Below are 16,525 nucleotides of genomic sequence, written 5' to 3'. Positions count from 1 at the left end.
GTTACATTTGTGACATGGCTCTATCAGTGTATCATTGATATGTAATGATTTTCAAATTTTACACATTGATTTTTTAAAAAAAGATGTCAAGTGAGGCCACATTAGCCAAATACCAGCTCCACTTACAGTCTTTAAAAGCCAGACATTGAGTGTCTTGTTGCAGGTAACCTGGTCTGAAGCTGCACCTGTGTCTCCACAACAGAAACAGACTTTCCAGAGCACATGCTGACCACAGTGAGATTACACTGATTACCTGAACAACTGATTCCGCAAATAAACAGAAGTGCCTAACTTCACTCTTGTTACTTAAGCCATTGTTGCTAAATCAACTATTGATGCATCGCATCATTCTCCCACAAGGATCTCAGATCTTAACAGAACAGAGACCTCTACATCTCCAAGATCCACTGCTTTGTCTTGCTCTCAGTGCTATACGAGATACCTGAGCATTCCTGTGGGTGCACTGCTATGTATATGAATTTTACCTCACAGAGAAGAATATTAGTGTCCAACAGGGTAAATGATGACTATACTTTAAGGGCTACGTCGCTGGCTTATTGCTTATGTTCCATTCTGACAGGTGGTTTGTATGAATGACTAAAACTTATACACAACACACTAAGAAGACTGCTGGAAGACTTCACATGGGAATTAACTGATTGTAGATAAGGAAACCACTACAGTAGATGGAGACTTTTAAGAGTAAGATTACTGACACATTTTCCAAGTAGTATAATCCAATATTTTGACTCTTCAACACATGCAATTCTAATAATACAAAAGTAAGAGAACAGCATGTAAAGGCTTTCTGGTCAGGAATAAAATGATCAAGTGGGTTCTTTGGGCTTAGTGTGACTATAACACAACAGAGCTAGGAAAATCTTTAAGAAATCTTCAGGGGGCCGGTGCCATGGCTCACTTGGCTAATCCTCCGCCTGCAGTGCCAGCATCCCAAATTGGCGCCAGGTTCTAGTACTGGTTGCTCCTCTTCCAGTCCAGCTCTCTGCTGTGGCCTGGGAGTGCAGTAGAGGATGGCCCAAGTGCTTGGGCCCCTGTACCCTCATGGGAGACCAGGAGGAAGCACCTGGCTCCTGGCTTCAGATCGGTGCAGCTCCGGCCGTAGTGGCCATTTAGGGGGTGAACCAACGGAAGGAAGACCTTTCTCCCTTTCTCTCTGTCTCTCTCTCACTGTCTAACTCTACCTGTCAAAAAAAAAAAAAAAAAAAAAGAAGAAGAAGAAAAGAAAGAATAAAGAAAAAAGAAAAAAAAAATCTTCGGACAGAAAGGTAGCTGTGTAATTCTTTCTTACCCCTTCTTTTACCTTACCACTGCTATGACAATGTATCTCCTTTCCAGCTTCCTACAATTGAACCAACTCTACACCCAAGCTCTCACTGAATTCCAGAACAGGAAGAGAGGGAAGAAGGAAACCACTATTATGTGCCAGGCACTTTGTCACATGTGATCCAAATCTGCATTCAATATTCTAACAGGGCAAGATGATAGCTAAGGGTAGAGAAAAGATTAGCAAACAATACATACTTGTCAAACATGATTTCCTTCAAGGACAGGAGGGTGTGGTGTACCAGTGATAAGCCAATGGGACAAGGCAGTAAGATGCGGCACATGCCAGTCGTGCTAGGAACTCAACCCCTCACGCCCTTCCGCAGGAAAGGTTAGGTTGCACCCCAGCCACTGGCATGTTCTTTAAAAGAGTACTTCTGAGTGAGCCAAAAAGGCAAGACATTCCCAGTATAAGTAACCCCCACAAACAGGGCAGTATTGTGATACTTTTAGTAGTCCCTAAAGGAATGTCCTGATTACAGAAATAAAACATTTACTTCTTCTGTGGTCCTAAAAATGTCCAGGAGAGAGGCCCACGGCCCAATTTCAGGGCAAAATGAAGTTGGTGAGCCTAGACAAGGGGAAAGGGTAGGGCACTCCTTTCTGTGTATCCAGTTAAATCTGCAGAATGGTTAACATCCTTTCAGGTCAGGTATGACTCAGATCCTACTGCATATGGGTCTAACTAAGAATAGACTTTAAAATGAATGTTAAGTAGATAAGCATCACATAGGATTCAGGGGTCTGACCCTTCTGCCTTTCCTCATTCCCTTCTATCTTCCCAGGACTGGTGGAATCCTTATCCAAAGATGGTATTAATATTTCACTTTTTGAAAAAAATATTCTAGAATATTCACATATACATAATGAGATATTTAAAGGATGGACAGGCCGGCGCCGTGGCTCAATAGGCTAATCCTCCGCCTGCGGCGCCGGCACCCCGGGTTCTAGTCCCAGTCAGGGTGCCGGATTCTATCCCGGTTGCTCCTCTTCCAGTCCAGCTCTCTGCTGTGGCCCAGGAGGGCAGTGGAGGATGGCCCAAGTCCTTGGGCCTGCACCCGCATGGGAGACCAGGAGGGAGCACCTGGCTCCTGGCTTCAGGTAAGCATGGTGCACCTGCCGCAGCAGCCATTGTGGGGTGAACCAATGGAAAAAGGAAGACCTTTCTCTCTCTCACTGTCTACTCTGCCTGTCAAAAAACAAAAAGGGGGCGGGGATGGACAAAAAGCTAAACACCAAGTTCATTTTTCTTTCATGCTGCATATGAATCTTGCACACAGGGCCTGAGAGTAACTTTACACAATGCCTATACAGTGCCTACATTTTGACTATAACCCATCACGTGAATCAGGTGTGCCATCATGCAGGTGCTCAAAAAGTTTCAGATTTTAGAACATTCTGGATTTGGGGATTAGGGATGCTCAACCTCTGTTGAAAATTCAAAGTAGAAAAAAATTTATAATTATTTTTGTTAATTGTTTTTAAAAAAATTATTTATTTATTTGAAAGGCAGAGTTACTGAGAGGCGGAGGCGGAGGCTGAGAAAGAGGGGAGAAGGAGGGTAGGAGGGAGAGAGGGAGAGAGAGAAGTCATCTATCCACTGGTTCACTCCCCAAATGGCCACAAGGGCCAGAGCTGAACCGATCTGAAGCCAGGAGCTACGAGCTTCTTCTGGGTGTCTCATGCAGGAGGCAGGGACCCAAGGACTTGAACCACCTTGCACTGCTTTCCCAGGCCATAGCAGAGAGCTGGATCAGAAGAGGAGCAGCTGGGATCCGAACTGGCGCCCATATAGGACGCCGGCATTGCAGGTGGCAGTTTTACTCACTACGCCACAGGCCGCCTCCTGTTAATTGTTTTAATACATGTTTATACATATGTTTCTTTATTTCTCCAAATCTCTGAAACTGGCAAAAGTTAGTGTATTTTAGAATAAAGTATGGCTCTGAATAAGAACTTCTGAGCTATGTACAATATATAGCTATGTTTTCAGTAAAACCTCATAGTTTCCTTGTTAACATGCCTGGAAAATCAGTGGAATATTCCCAAAGTCTTTGGGCCCCTGCCACCTATAAGACAAGGAGGAGTTCTGGGCTCCTTGCTTTGGCCTGATCTAGTTTTGGCTGTTGTGGCCATTTGCAGACCCCTCCCTCCCTCCCTGCCTCCCCACCCCTCTATAACTTTTTGCCTTTCAAATAAATCAATCTTAAAAAATATTTTTTAAACACAAAGCATTAAAAATAAATGAAATAAAGAGTCAGGAAGATAAGGATGGTTTCTATGGCTGATTAAGGAATTCATGTTACTTACAACTGACATAAATGCAGATACAGTCAGCGGGGGGGGGGCAAAGCTTAATTAGAAACAAAAAAATAACAGAAAAATAGCTTCCAGGAGCCAGCCTGTGGCGTAGCCAGTAAAGCTGCTGCCTGTAGTACCGGCATCCCATATGGCACCAGTTCGAGTCCCAGTTGCTCCACTTCTGATCCAGCTCCGTGCTAATGCACCTGGGAAAGGAGCAGAAGATAGTGCAAGTCCTTGGGTCCTTGCATCTGCATGAGAGACCCAGAAGAAGCTCCTGGCTCTTGGCTTTGGTTCGGCCCAGCTTTGGTTGTTGTGGCCATTCGGGGAATGAACCAATGGATGGAAGACCTCTCTCCCTCCCTCTCTCTACTACTACTTCTCTGTAACTCTGCCTTTCAAATAAATAAAACTGAAAAAAAGTGTATGAGAAGATAAGTGTATATTAGGTCTTTAAAAAAAAAAAAGAAAAGAAAAAAGCTCCCAGAGTTAAATGGTTCAAAGTTTCAATTTTAGAACTACTTCTTTAGAGGCAAAAGAAAGCTATTAATCTTGCAGAGTTGTTTGGAAATAAGTCAAATAATTTACAACAGAGCTCTAAGAACCGACTATGCGAACAGTACAAGCTAGTTTACTATCAAATGCCTGAACAATCAATAGCTGAGAAAACTAAGCAGATTCCTAAATAACCAAGAATAGAATAATGTTTTCCAGACTTCACTTTTTCAAAGAGGAAGAAAAGTAGTTAAACACCTAATAAAAGTATAAAATCTAAGTAAAGACAAAATATTCCTTGTAAGATGAGTCTCAGTGCATACAACCATCTCAGAGCCTAGATTTGCAACTCACTACGGCAGTACAAATATCAGCTGCTTTTAGTGAAGTGGTTTTTTTTTTTGACAGGCAGAGTGGACAGTGAGAGAGAGAGAGACAGAGAGACAGAGAGAAAGGTCTTCCTTTGCCGTTGGTTCACCCTCCAATGGCCGCCGCAGCTGGCGCATCGCGCTGATCTGATGGCAGGAGCCAGGTACTTATCCTGGTCTCCCATGGGGTGCAGGGCCCAAGCACTTGGGCCATCCTCCATTGCACTCCCGGGCCACAGCAGAGAGCTGGCCTGGAAGAGAAGCAACCGGGACAGAATCTGGCGCCCCCACCGGGACTAGAACCCGTGTGCCAGTGTCGCAAGGCAGAGGATTAGCCTAGTAAGCCGCGGCGCCGGCCCAGTGAAGTGGTTTTTAAAAATAAAGATGGGAGCATTATTTTACACTGAAGAGGTCTTGATCCACTAACTCGTAGAGCAGTAGGACGTAACTACATCTAATAATTACAAACACCAAGATTAACATTTTGTTGTAACTTTCAACTATTCAGTCAAAACTGTACCATTTCCATTTTACTGGAGTTGAATTTTACTAAATAACTGAATTGGCCTTCAGAGATCAGTGACCTATCAAGTCTAGAGATTTTTCTATCTGAATACAATGACACATAAAGAGGAGGTCTTGACGACAGTGAACATCACACAGTCTGTGGGCACTGCATATTCACCATCCTTGTCCTGCAGGCATAGAAAAATTATTTCAACTGCAATTAGCTTCATACAATGAAACAAAGAGCCCTAGGAACAGAGTGGTTTCTAAAATGCAGAAGGCACGTCAACTGCACTTAATGTGAAGCCATTTCCACTCATTCCAAAAAATACTGGCACCTTCACTGTGCCAGACATAGATACACATCAAGCAAAAAATGACACCCATTTCATGCACTCCAGGCTCTCCCGTCTGCCTACGTGAATCACCAGAGCAGTCAGGTAAGGCTCTGGTGGGACTGCTTGTGTTCTCCACAGCAGGGGCAGAGAAAAATCTGATGCTTTTTAAATCAGAAAGCCTCGATTTCCTGGTGTTCTCTTCTTAAATGTGCAGAATAATCTCCTCTATGCAGCCGCTCTCATTCACAGAAAGGAAACGAGAATGCTTTCCCTTTTCAGTAGCACTTCTACCCTGTATAATTTTTACGCTAATATCCAAATTTTGAGGCTATTTGGTAACCTTGTTACTTGTTCTGTGCTCAACAATCCAGTAAATAGCATAAATTCTGTGGATAAATTTAGGGTATGAGAGGTTCAGTGTCACGGGTTTGCTCCTATTCACAGAATCTCCTTGGCATGGGTGACAGGAAACACAGATCTCCCTGTTCCACATGGGGCCCTGGCAAAATCACTTTGCCATCAATATAATGCATGGCTTTTAGTGATCCAAAAATAGAACTCCTGATGACTTATTTTGAGTTCATGTTCCTGCCCTCTGCTAAATCAAGCGCAACCCTTTTGCTTTAATTCATGCATCCTGAATTTCATCCCTCCCCAAAAAAACTCATTAATATTAAAATGCTAGCCTACTGAAAACAGGATTTCTTTCTCAAAAGACAGGAAGAGAAAATGATGTGCAGACATTCTCAATGAGTTTTCTTTCAGAGAAGAACCTATCATTTCGAACAGGAGACAGCAGACACCTCTCCCGGATTTCCACGACCAAGGGTTGGTCAGAATTAGGCACAGCAGAGCAGGGGCAGGAGAGCACTGCGCCGGGGCAAGGACTGCTCAGTCCCGGGGACGTCCGGGCCCACAGCACAGACTCTGGCGCAGAAGACAGAATGCTGCCACCTTGGATGGCCTTCTCCAGGGGGGCACGGTACCTCTGGAGCCGGGGTTTCAAGGGGCTCATTCTCTTCGCTGTCACTGGAACTGCTCTCACTCTCCGAGTCTGAGGAGCTGTCCGAGTCACTGCTGCTCTCCGACTCGGCACTACTGGAATGTGCTGATGCCACTGGCTGTGGAAGCGACTGGGGAGCACTGCAAAGCAACCAGAAGATAAAATTAGACACCCTGCGAGGTGGATTCCTTCCCACTTACCATCCCCTGCTCATTTTCTTGCTACTGGAAAGGAAGGGGTCAGTATTACCTAACACAACTAAACTGTCCTATCAGCCACAGGAGAGGCCTACAGTGTTTTAAAACACAGCAACAAAACAAAACAAAACAAAACAACACTTTTTAAAACAGTTCACCAGATAACTACAGAAAAAAGAAACGTGTGGATTGTTACCCTGAAGGACAAACCAAGTGTAATGTAAGGCAGAAGTGCACGGTACACAGGTAAGGTAGATGCTGGGTGCTTTATCTTGCAGGTTGGTGAGCCAGGGCCTGGGGTGGCTGGGCTGTCTTTCTAAGTAGAGTTTTATTAGAACACACCTACACCCATCCTCCTCTCGTATATAGTCTATGCCTGCTTTTGTAAGTTACAAAAGCTGAGTAGGGGAGCTGCAACTTAATGGCCCATGAGTTATACAGTACTTGCAGCTTAGAACTTTAAGTTTGCTGACCGCTGCTATAGATAACCTATAGAAATTAAGTTACAAAAGGAACGCCACAAAATTACAATCTCAGACCGGCACTGTGGCATAGTGGGTAGGACAGCCTCCTGCAGTGCCAGCATCCCATATGGGCGCCAGTTCGAGTCCCAGAACTCTACTTCCGATCCAGCTCACTCCTGTGGCCTGGGAAAGCAGTGGAGGGTGGCCCAAGTCCTAGGGCCCTTGCACCCAAGTGGGAGACCCAGAGGAGGCTCTTGGTTCCTGGCTTTGGATCAGCCCAGCTCTGGCCATTGCGGCCATCTGGGAAGTGGACCAGCAGATGGAAGACTTTCTCTCTCTCTGCTTCTCTGTAACTCTACCTTTCAAATAAATAAATAAATAAATCTTTCAAAAATTGTAATTTCCCTAGATTCTCTGTATGAGAGAATTAACCACATGGTAAACAAGGATCGCTGAATATAAACGGTGATCCTTTGGAAGGTCAAATATCAGCAAAGTAGAGATAACTACTCCAAGCTGTAAGAACAAGGCAATCAAGATACTGTGGCAAAAGATGTTCTACATGAAGGATCTCTGTGAGATCCAAGCAGAAAGAAGCGGCCATCAAAGAAGGATGGACTTTTCTCTAAAGGGAGGAGAGAACGTCCACTTTGCTTATGGCCTTGTCTAAATACTGAGGGAGTTTGTGGATTCAAAAGGCTTCCACAGCCTAGGTAGCTCAAGTCAAGAGCCTTGTGTGGTCACTGACATCATTCATGAGTATTAATTGTTAAATTAACAACAGGAGTCACTGTGCATTAACTCCCCATGCAGGACCTCTGTCCTCAATGACTTACAAGAGTTAACTGTAAAACTAGTTCTCAGTTTTCTTGTGTGTGCAAACTGTTGAAATCTTTACTTAGTACAGAGTTGGTCTTCTGTGTACAAAGTTCATTGAAAATGAATCTTAATGGAAAATGGGACTGGGAAGGGGAGAAGGAGGAAGGTTGGAAGTGTGGTTGGGAGGGCGGGTATGGTGGGAAGAATAATTATATTCCCAAAGTTGTATTTATGAAATTTGTATTCCTTAAAAAAAAAAAAAAAAGGCAATGACTTCAGGTCAGTGAGAAAATATATGCTGCTCACACTGCGAGAGAGACAGAGAGAAAGGTCTTCCTTTTGCCGTTGGTTCACCCTCCAATGGCCACTGTGGCCGGCGCACAGCGCTGATCCGATGGCAGGAGCCAGGTGCTTATCCTGGTCTCCCATGGGGTGCAGGGCCCAAGCACTTGGGCCATCCTCCACTGCCTTCCCGGGCCACAGCAGAGAGCTGGCCTGGAAGAGGGACAACTGGGATAGAATCCGGCACCCCGATCGGGACTAGAACCCAGTGTGCCGGCGCCGCAAGGCGGAGGATTAGCCTAATGAGCCGCGGCGCCGGCCTAGTTGAAGTAATTCTAACACAAGCATACCATATCACCACATAATTTCCTCAGGAAAAATGCACGCTCAAGTATGTGAGCCCTTTCACACCTGTGACTGAAATCAAACCAGGGAGGCTCATCATGGACGCACTTTCAGTGTTACCACTGCCCTTCGGTCATCCTCACCAGGGCGTTTCCCTTTGCTTTCACTTTAAAGTTAGGCTACTTTGTTATATTTTATGAACAGCCATGATGCACCAGAAATTCCTAAAGAAACAGAATATAGAAGCCAACCGTACAAATCCATAAGGCTTTTTATTATTACATGGGCTCCCTCCACATTAACGATAACATCAAGTTATATGATCCCTGGGTTTTTACCATCTCTAAAGGAATGAGCAAGTCTCAATGGAATAAAATCACTTTATCTATGAAAGGCAGGTAGCTTGCACATAAAATAACTAAACTTAGAAGAAAAATAATAGCTCAAAAAGTTTTTGTTTACCAACACTATAGTAACATATTTCCTAAAAGATGGCTGGCTTGTTTACAAAATTAAAACAGTACCATTTTCCATCACACAAAAACAACTTGCAGGTTCAAAAGCAGCTGAAACAATTAAAGTCCTGTAACTCTTAAAAAAAAAAAACAAGGTACAGTGAAAAACAAGTTCTAGAAATGATTCAGCTATTCAGTTTTTAAAAACATAGTAAATCGTGGCGCAGCAGGTTAGGCCGTAGCCTATGATGCCAGCATCCCATATGAGCTCTGGTTCAAGCCCCAGCTGCTCTGCTTCCAATCCAGGGCCCTGCTAATGCGCTGAAAAAGCAGAAGACAGCCCAAGTACTTGGCCACTGCCACCCACGTGGAAGACCTGGATGGAGTTCCAGGCTCCTGGTTTCAACCTGGCCCAGCCCTTGCTATGTGGTCACTTGGGGAGTGAACCAGCAGATGGAAGATCTTGCTCTCTCTCATCCTGCCTTTAAAATTTAAATAAGAAATCTTAAAAAAAAAAAAAATAGCAAGCTGTGGGTGACTCAGATGGAGTTCCCGGCTTCTGGCTTTGGTCTGGCCTCAAGTCCTGGTTGTTGCAAGCTTATGGGGAATGAACCAGCAAATGGAAGATCTTTCTCTCTCTCTCTTGGTTACTCTGCTCTTCAAATAAATAAATCTTTAAAACTCACAGCAAACCTGTCAACTTGTTTAAAACATAGGGCTCTTCAGTCTAACTATTCAAATTCTGGTTATACAAAACTGATAATAAATTGTGCTTTAAGTTCACTTTTAAACTCTCAAAATTTTTTAACATTCAAACTGGTAAAGTCAGTTGGCACAGACCATATCATGTTTTTAGCGTTAACAACTACTCTTTAGTTAATTTAAGCTTCCAAAATATTAAACTGTACTTTCCTTTAACTGTGGTCCTCTATCTCCTTCCCCATGAAGAAACTAAGGGTGCTAAGGTTTTGTTTTTTCTCCACATCTGGTTGGTAAAACAACGCAAATGTTCCGTACAACTTGAGGGAAACTGGCACACATACCTTGGAGGTGCGGCTGAGGAAGGCGGCTTCTCTGGGGTCTAGGTGTTCACAAAAAGGAAGGAGGACCAGAAAAAGAACAAAAAACATATTAGGATAAGCAGCTCAGATATACCAGATGGATTTAAAAGGATTCCTGGAACGATGGGATGTCCGAAGCTTACTTGTTCACTGTCACTGTCCTCACTGTCGCTGAGCTGAAGGTCATCTTCAAGCATGCTGGAATGGGCAGGGACAGACACAGCGTAAGACTTGAAATAATTTCCAGCAACTTTGCTAACTGCATATGAATAGACTATGTTCAAGGATATCAAGAGAGGGGCAGGGTGGGTGATTGCATCAAGTGTTTTACTTCTGTGGAAATGACAGGATGACAAAGGAGCCAGTCCAGTTCAAAGGCCCTTAGCAGCTCTGAACTCAGTCCTTCCCATGGTCTGAGCATTGAAGCAGAACCATCCACTAGGCAAACATCTGCTGTCACCCCACTAGAGTCAGAGCCCTAACCATGAGGCCAGCATCCACACACACACAACGCAACACGCTCAAACTTTTTTCTTTTTTTTTACAGTTTGTAGGTGAACTGGAGTAAACGATTAACCATTAAATGAGTGAATGATAAATGAGGACTATTCATTAAGCACATAGGATAGTGCCAGGCACATAAAAAGCACTATGCAAGAAATAAATACACAGTGAGATATAAGAAGCTATCAAGGAACTGTAATAGAACAGTCATCTTAATAACGATCTTTGGACAGTATTTTTCACAGGCAAAAATGTATTCTCTTTTCTAAGAACACTAATCAATGGGAAACACAGAAATACAAGTATACTTCAAAAAGTTTATAGGAGGCCGGCGCCGCGGCTCACTAGGCTAATCCTCCGCCTTGCGGCGCTGGCACACCGGGTTCTAGTCCCGGTCGGGGTGCCGGATTCTGTCCCGGTTGCCCCTCTTCCAGGCCAGCTCTCTACTGTGGCCAGGGAGTGCAGTGGAGGATGGCCCAAGTCCTTGGGCCCTGCACCCCATGGGAGACCAGGATAAGTACCTGGCTCCTGGCTTCGGATCAGCGCTGTGCGCCGGCCACGGCGGCTATTGGAGGGTGAACCAAGGGCAAAGACCTCTCTCTCTCTCTCTCTCACTGTCCACTCTGCCTGTCCAAAAAAAAAAAAAAAAAAGTTTATAGGAAATAGAATTAAAAGCTAATTTTCATGCAAAAAAAATGTGAAAACCATGCAAATGAGGAGCTTTCAAAAAGTTCACAAAGGGAGGGGACCTCTGGCAGCATTTAAAATGCCCACACACCATATCTGAGCGCCTGGGTTCAAGTCCTGACAGCAGGTGATGGCTCAAGTACTCGAGTACCTGCCACCCACATGGGAGGTCCAAATTGTGTTCTAGGCTCCTAGTTTGACCTGGCCAGACTTTCAAAATAAGTAAATCTTTTCAAAAATTAAGTAAATAAAAATGCTTGTGGAAAACATGTATTATGAAAAAACTATGCATGAAGTTCAAACATTCTGTACCAAAATAAATTTATCGAGTAAATCCACTTTCCACAAAGTTTATGAAGTACTCTTATACAAAAGATAATGTTGTCTAGACAGCATGTTTACCATTCTGGTGGGGAAAAGTCAGCTCACTTCCTCAAACTTTCTGTACATGTTTTCTTAGACATTAACACCTGCCACCCCTAACTTTCTATGGAGATGCTCAAATTTCAATAGTAGAAATCAGTAACTACACTCTCCCATGGCCCTCAGATATCTTGAGCATGATTACTTGAGGAAACACTATAAATAAAACTGGAAAGAAAAATAGCTGCTGCAGTATTACTGATACGCTAAACCTTTTTTATTGGAAGTCAAAACCCTTCAGAATTTCTAAAAATACCTCTGCAATAGTCTGACCAACAATGTTTACAGCAAAGTCACCACCTAGCGCTGAAGTAAGCAGGCATGTTTATTTTGGGAAATCTTGGTAAAAATCACTGTATTTGCTAATGAAAATAAATGATAAAAATTGGCTCTTTCCTAAATGACCGCCTACATGCAATGTGCTAATTCTGCCAAGGAACTACTTTTACCAACAAATGTACTGAAATCATCCTTTGATAAGTTTCTAAATAAAATGAAAGCTGTTAGCTACTGTGTAAACGCAGGCCTTGCTCTGTGTTTATCTGACAGAAACTAAATTGTATTTTATAGAGGCTTGAAATCCACCTTCAGGCATAGGACCCAGCAGTCGATAAGCGTAATGGTGCACAAGAAAGCCATTCAATGGGCTTAACTGCTAAATGGTGGTGAGGCTGTGTACACACAACCACAGAAGACACATCTTTGGAATTACCCTAAGGTACAACACAGCCCTCACACCGCCCCCAAAGAAATCTAGCAAAGTGTGTTCGCCGACAAACTATAGTAAATGGCTCTGTTTTCTTAGTCACTGGATTTTTTTTTTTTTTATAAAACTGACATGCCTTAAATTCTGGTAACATCAATGATCATGTAACCCATGTTGCAAACAGAGGATTAAAACTCCCCGCTCCTTTTCACTGAGCTTCTGAATGTCTTACTTCCATGACTACACTGTTCTAATTCTAGGCTCTACTTACTCTTTGGGAATAACAGGTGCCATGAAAATGCTGTCTGAGATTCTGAAAATTTCCCATTCAGAGACTTATGCTGACAGAAACAAAATATGACCACAGGTACAAAAGCTATTCAGGACCTAAAGAGAGTGACCTCTGAAGGAAGAGTCGGGAACATATCTACAATTAGCACTCAAAAAGAATCCAGTGGGGTCAAACAAAATTTACTACTTGGGATATACTGGGACTTACACAGCAGACACAGATATTTTGTCAACGTTTGCTGACTCAGACAAGTAACAACAGAAACTTCCAGTGACTTTAACATAAACCAGCATGGTATTGGGGGAAGAAGGAGGGCTTTTCAGAGATTTTTGATCAGCAATGTTTTATGAGTTACTTAAAAATAATAAGTTTTGCTAGTATAGAAAGTTAATCATGGATGCCATTAATTTTTAAAAATTCCTCAAACAGTTGAGGAAAATGAAGTTTGATGATATGTGAAGGCTTTTGAGAGAAGGAAACATTTTTATGAAATTAGCTGAAGTACATTGCAAGTCCCCCAGAAATTACATCCAAGGTCAAGCACATACTGCATGTGAAGAACTGGTACTAAGATGTGAAGAATGAGGAGACAGACCACAGCATACCTGGTTGAGCACCTCTGCACCCCATAACAAAGAATCAAAATCTCTTCAATCTAGTCCCATTCAGATCACTAAAACCTACATCAAGGGAACAGAAGGCTGGACTGTGCCTTCTCCTCCTCAACCATGAACTTTTGTGGAGCAGGATCAAGCCATTTCTACCTTCAAAGTCTTCCTCTAGAACTTGGCAGGAACCCTACAAAGCTGGCTAAATGAACAGCACTGTCTTTGCCAAGTAACCATATCCTAGAGCTGTGTTCACTATGTGATCCGAATGCTAGAGGCACTGCCTGTACTCACAGCCCCAAGTGCTGCCTATGACTATGCCCTCAATAGAGTTGGTCCTCTGTATGTACAATTAAACTAAAAATAAACCATAATGAAGAAGGCGATGGGAGAAGGTGTGGAGGTTGGATGGGAGCTGGGGTGAGAGGGTGGATATTGCGGAAAGAACCACTATATTCCTTTGAAAAACGCACTCATTAAATAAAAGCTTTAAAAAAGAAGAAGAAGAAGAAAATGGCCACTAACATGCTTAAGATCATGAAGGAGCCTGGATTCACAATCCATTCCATGTTAAAGGAGATGCCCTTGTTCTGGCCAGTGTGAGACACAGTGGTGACAAAACGTAACAGATGCGATTAAATCTAAGTTCCAGAACCCACTAAGAGAAAGACCTGGATTTAAAACAAAACAATAGCTATCTTGCTGGGGAAAAAAAAAAAAAAACAAAAAAACAAAAAAAAAAACACAAATATACTGTTTTACCTTATGAAAATAAACCACGTTTAAATCTTACATACTTTAAGTGGTCAAGTAACTAATTTCATTTCAAAACTCCAAGGCAAAACAGTTATTTCAAAGCCTATGGCCACCTTTGGCACTGTTCAAAGGAAGTCAAATTGCTCAGGTAAGGCAATTCTTTGAACTATGATGTAGGTTTAACCACATGCTACATTATTGGTTAGGTAAACTTTTTCCCCAAAGGTTAAACAATCCTCCAACCCTTTGTCCCAATGCATTCTTTAGGCAGCTGCTGTAGCTTAGAGAGCCAAGTGCAGGTTCTGGCAGGCATGTTTCAGGGAGTCAGCACAACTGTTACTGTGTGAAGACACACACAGACAAGTCTTCATTTCGTTTCACATCTCAGTATTGGACTTGACCAAAGCTTTCAGTGCCACTATTCTGCAACACCTCAATTCAGAGCCCCCAAATTGTTTAAATTATTTTTTGGCTTCACATTTTCATACGATCATTTTGAGAACAAGCAAGCAAAGGCAAGACCACACTAGTTATTAATAAGCCAAAATCATAGAATTAGGTATGTTTAAAATGACAAGAAAAGCAATGTTTTTCAGAAGCCTCTAACAAGCCTGTGGAACATAATGCCACACACTTGAAATGAATATGTGGATAGAATGGGCAAAGGAGTGCAGGGGGTGGGTGCCAAAGGAGAGACATTCAATCAGGCTTTGATTCCTTTTTTGATACATGGCAGAAATAAGGAGTGCAAATACTACATAAGAGATGATGGAGAGTGGGCCGGAGCGTGGCATAGCAGGTAAAGCCGTCACCTGCAGTGCCAGCATCCCAGATGGGCGCCAGTTCAAGTCTTGGTTGCTCCACTTCTGATCCGGCTCACTGCTATGGCCTGGGAAAGCAAAAGATGGCCCAAGACTTTGGGCCCCTGCACCCACGTGAGAGACCCAGAAGAAGCTCCTGTCTCTGGCCTGGCCCAGTCCTGTTTTGGGGGAGTGGTTCAGTGGCTGGAACAGTCGTCTCTCCCTCTCTAACTCAAACCTTTCAAATAAAGAAGGATAGAGAAAGAGAGAGAATATGATGGGAGCTTCCAAATCATGAAGGGGACTTGGCATACAACAAAGGAAAAAGTATAGCAGCTGGTGCTGTGGCGCAGTAGGTTAATCCTCCGCCAGCAGCGCTTGCATCCCATATGGGCGTAGGTTCTTATCCTCGCTGCTCCTCTTCCAATCCAGTTCTCTGCTGTAGTCTGGGAAAACAGAAGATGGCCCAAGTCCTTGGGCCTTGCACCCACATGGATACTGGGAAGAAGCAGCTGGCTCCTGGCTTCGGATCGGTGCAGCTCCGGCCATTGTGGCCATTTGGGGAGTGAACCAATGGACAGAAGACATTTCTCTCTGTTTCTCCTTCTCACTGTCTGTAACTCTACCTCTCAAATACATATATAAAAATCCTTAAAAAAAAAAAAAAAAAAGAGAGAGAGAAAGAAAGTAAAGTAGCACCTCTTAAGCAGCTGTAGCACAACATAAACTCTCCAAAGCTAAGAACAGTGAAATTCAGGGACAGACTGTCTTTGGGAGATATGGCTAACAAGACAGAGAGGAAATTGAGTCTCTAACCTGCCTTATTTTAGTAAAAGAGGTAATTGGCTGATAAGGTAAAAACTGTTGCTATGGGTATAAAAAAGTATTAAGCTCTATAGATGAAGTGAAGACTTTTTGAGGTCAAACGAGAAAAGTTGTAAGAATATAGCTGAGGAACAACCCAAAGTTAAATGAATAAAAATAAAATCAATTGGTATGGCAAGATACAAACACAAAGGTGACACTTCTTGAACCAGAAACAAAATCCAGAAAACTTACTACATAAAATCATGTCTATAAATAGAGCTTGTAGATGTTCAATCAAGTCTGTAAGATCTTTCCTTCCGGATTTTTTTTTTTTTTTTTTTGACAGGCAGAGTGGACAGTGAGAGAGAGAGAGACAGAGAGAAAGGTCTTCCTTTGCCGTTGGTTCACCCTCCAATGGCCGCCGCGGCCGGCGCGCTGCGGCCGGCGCACCACGCTGATCCGAAGGCAGGAGCCAGGTGCTTCTCCTGGTCTCCCATGGGGTGCAGGGCCCAAGGACTTGAGCCATCCTCCACTGCACTCCCTGGCCACAGCAGAGAGCTGGCCTGGAAGAGGGGCAACCGGGACAGAATCCGGCACCCCGACTGGGACTAGAACCCGGTGTGCCAGCGCCGCAAGGCGGAGGATTAGCCTAGTGAGCCACGGCGCCGGCCCCTTCCGCATTTATTTTAAGCATTTACTATATGCCAGGCACTGCTGTAGACCTCCATGGAATCAAGTTTGAGCAGAAAATAAAACATTCTAGCCTTTGATGTTTATATTCTAGAGGCAGGAGACAGACTCCAACATTAACTTTCTCCATGGTACACAAGTCCATGGCAGAGTAAAGGGATGAAGGAGAAACAGGGCTGTGGGTTATGCAAGTGCCATGGGGAGTAACTGGGGTTTAGAAAACAGGGAGGTGGCCAAGTGGCCAGAAGGGAAAGTGGACCCATGCGCGTGTGG

At 43.5% G+C, this 16,525-nt stretch overlaps 1 protein-coding gene across 13 annotated transcripts in view; it reads right to left on the bottom strand.

The window, feature by feature from the left end:
• Positions 1-16,525, bottom strand: part of AFF1 (ALF transcription elongation factor 1) — a 194,707-nt gene that overhangs the window by 26,675 nt on the left and 151,507 nt on the right. For all 13 annotated transcript variants that reach the window (XM_051820180.2, XM_070047916.1, XM_051820179.2 and 10 more), the window contains 3 exons: positions 10,123-10,177; positions 9,962-9,999; positions 6,340-6,496 (listed from right to left, as the gene is read on the bottom strand). In XM_051820180.2, coding sequence (XP_051676140.2) covers positions 6,340-6,496; positions 9,962-9,999; positions 10,123-10,177 — 250 coding nt within the window. The remainder of the gene's footprint in view (positions 1-6,339; positions 6,497-9,961; positions 10,000-10,122; positions 10,178-16,525) is intronic.

Source organism: Oryctolagus cuniculus, chromosome 8 (genome assembly GCF_964237555.1).
Source record: "Oryctolagus cuniculus chromosome 8, mOryCun1.1, whole genome shotgun sequence".
Classification (NCBI taxonomy): Eukaryota; Metazoa; Chordata; class Mammalia; order Lagomorpha; family Leporidae; genus Oryctolagus; species Oryctolagus cuniculus.
Note: the sequence above shows the minus strand (reverse complement) of the source record. Positions and strands in the feature narration are given on the sequence as shown.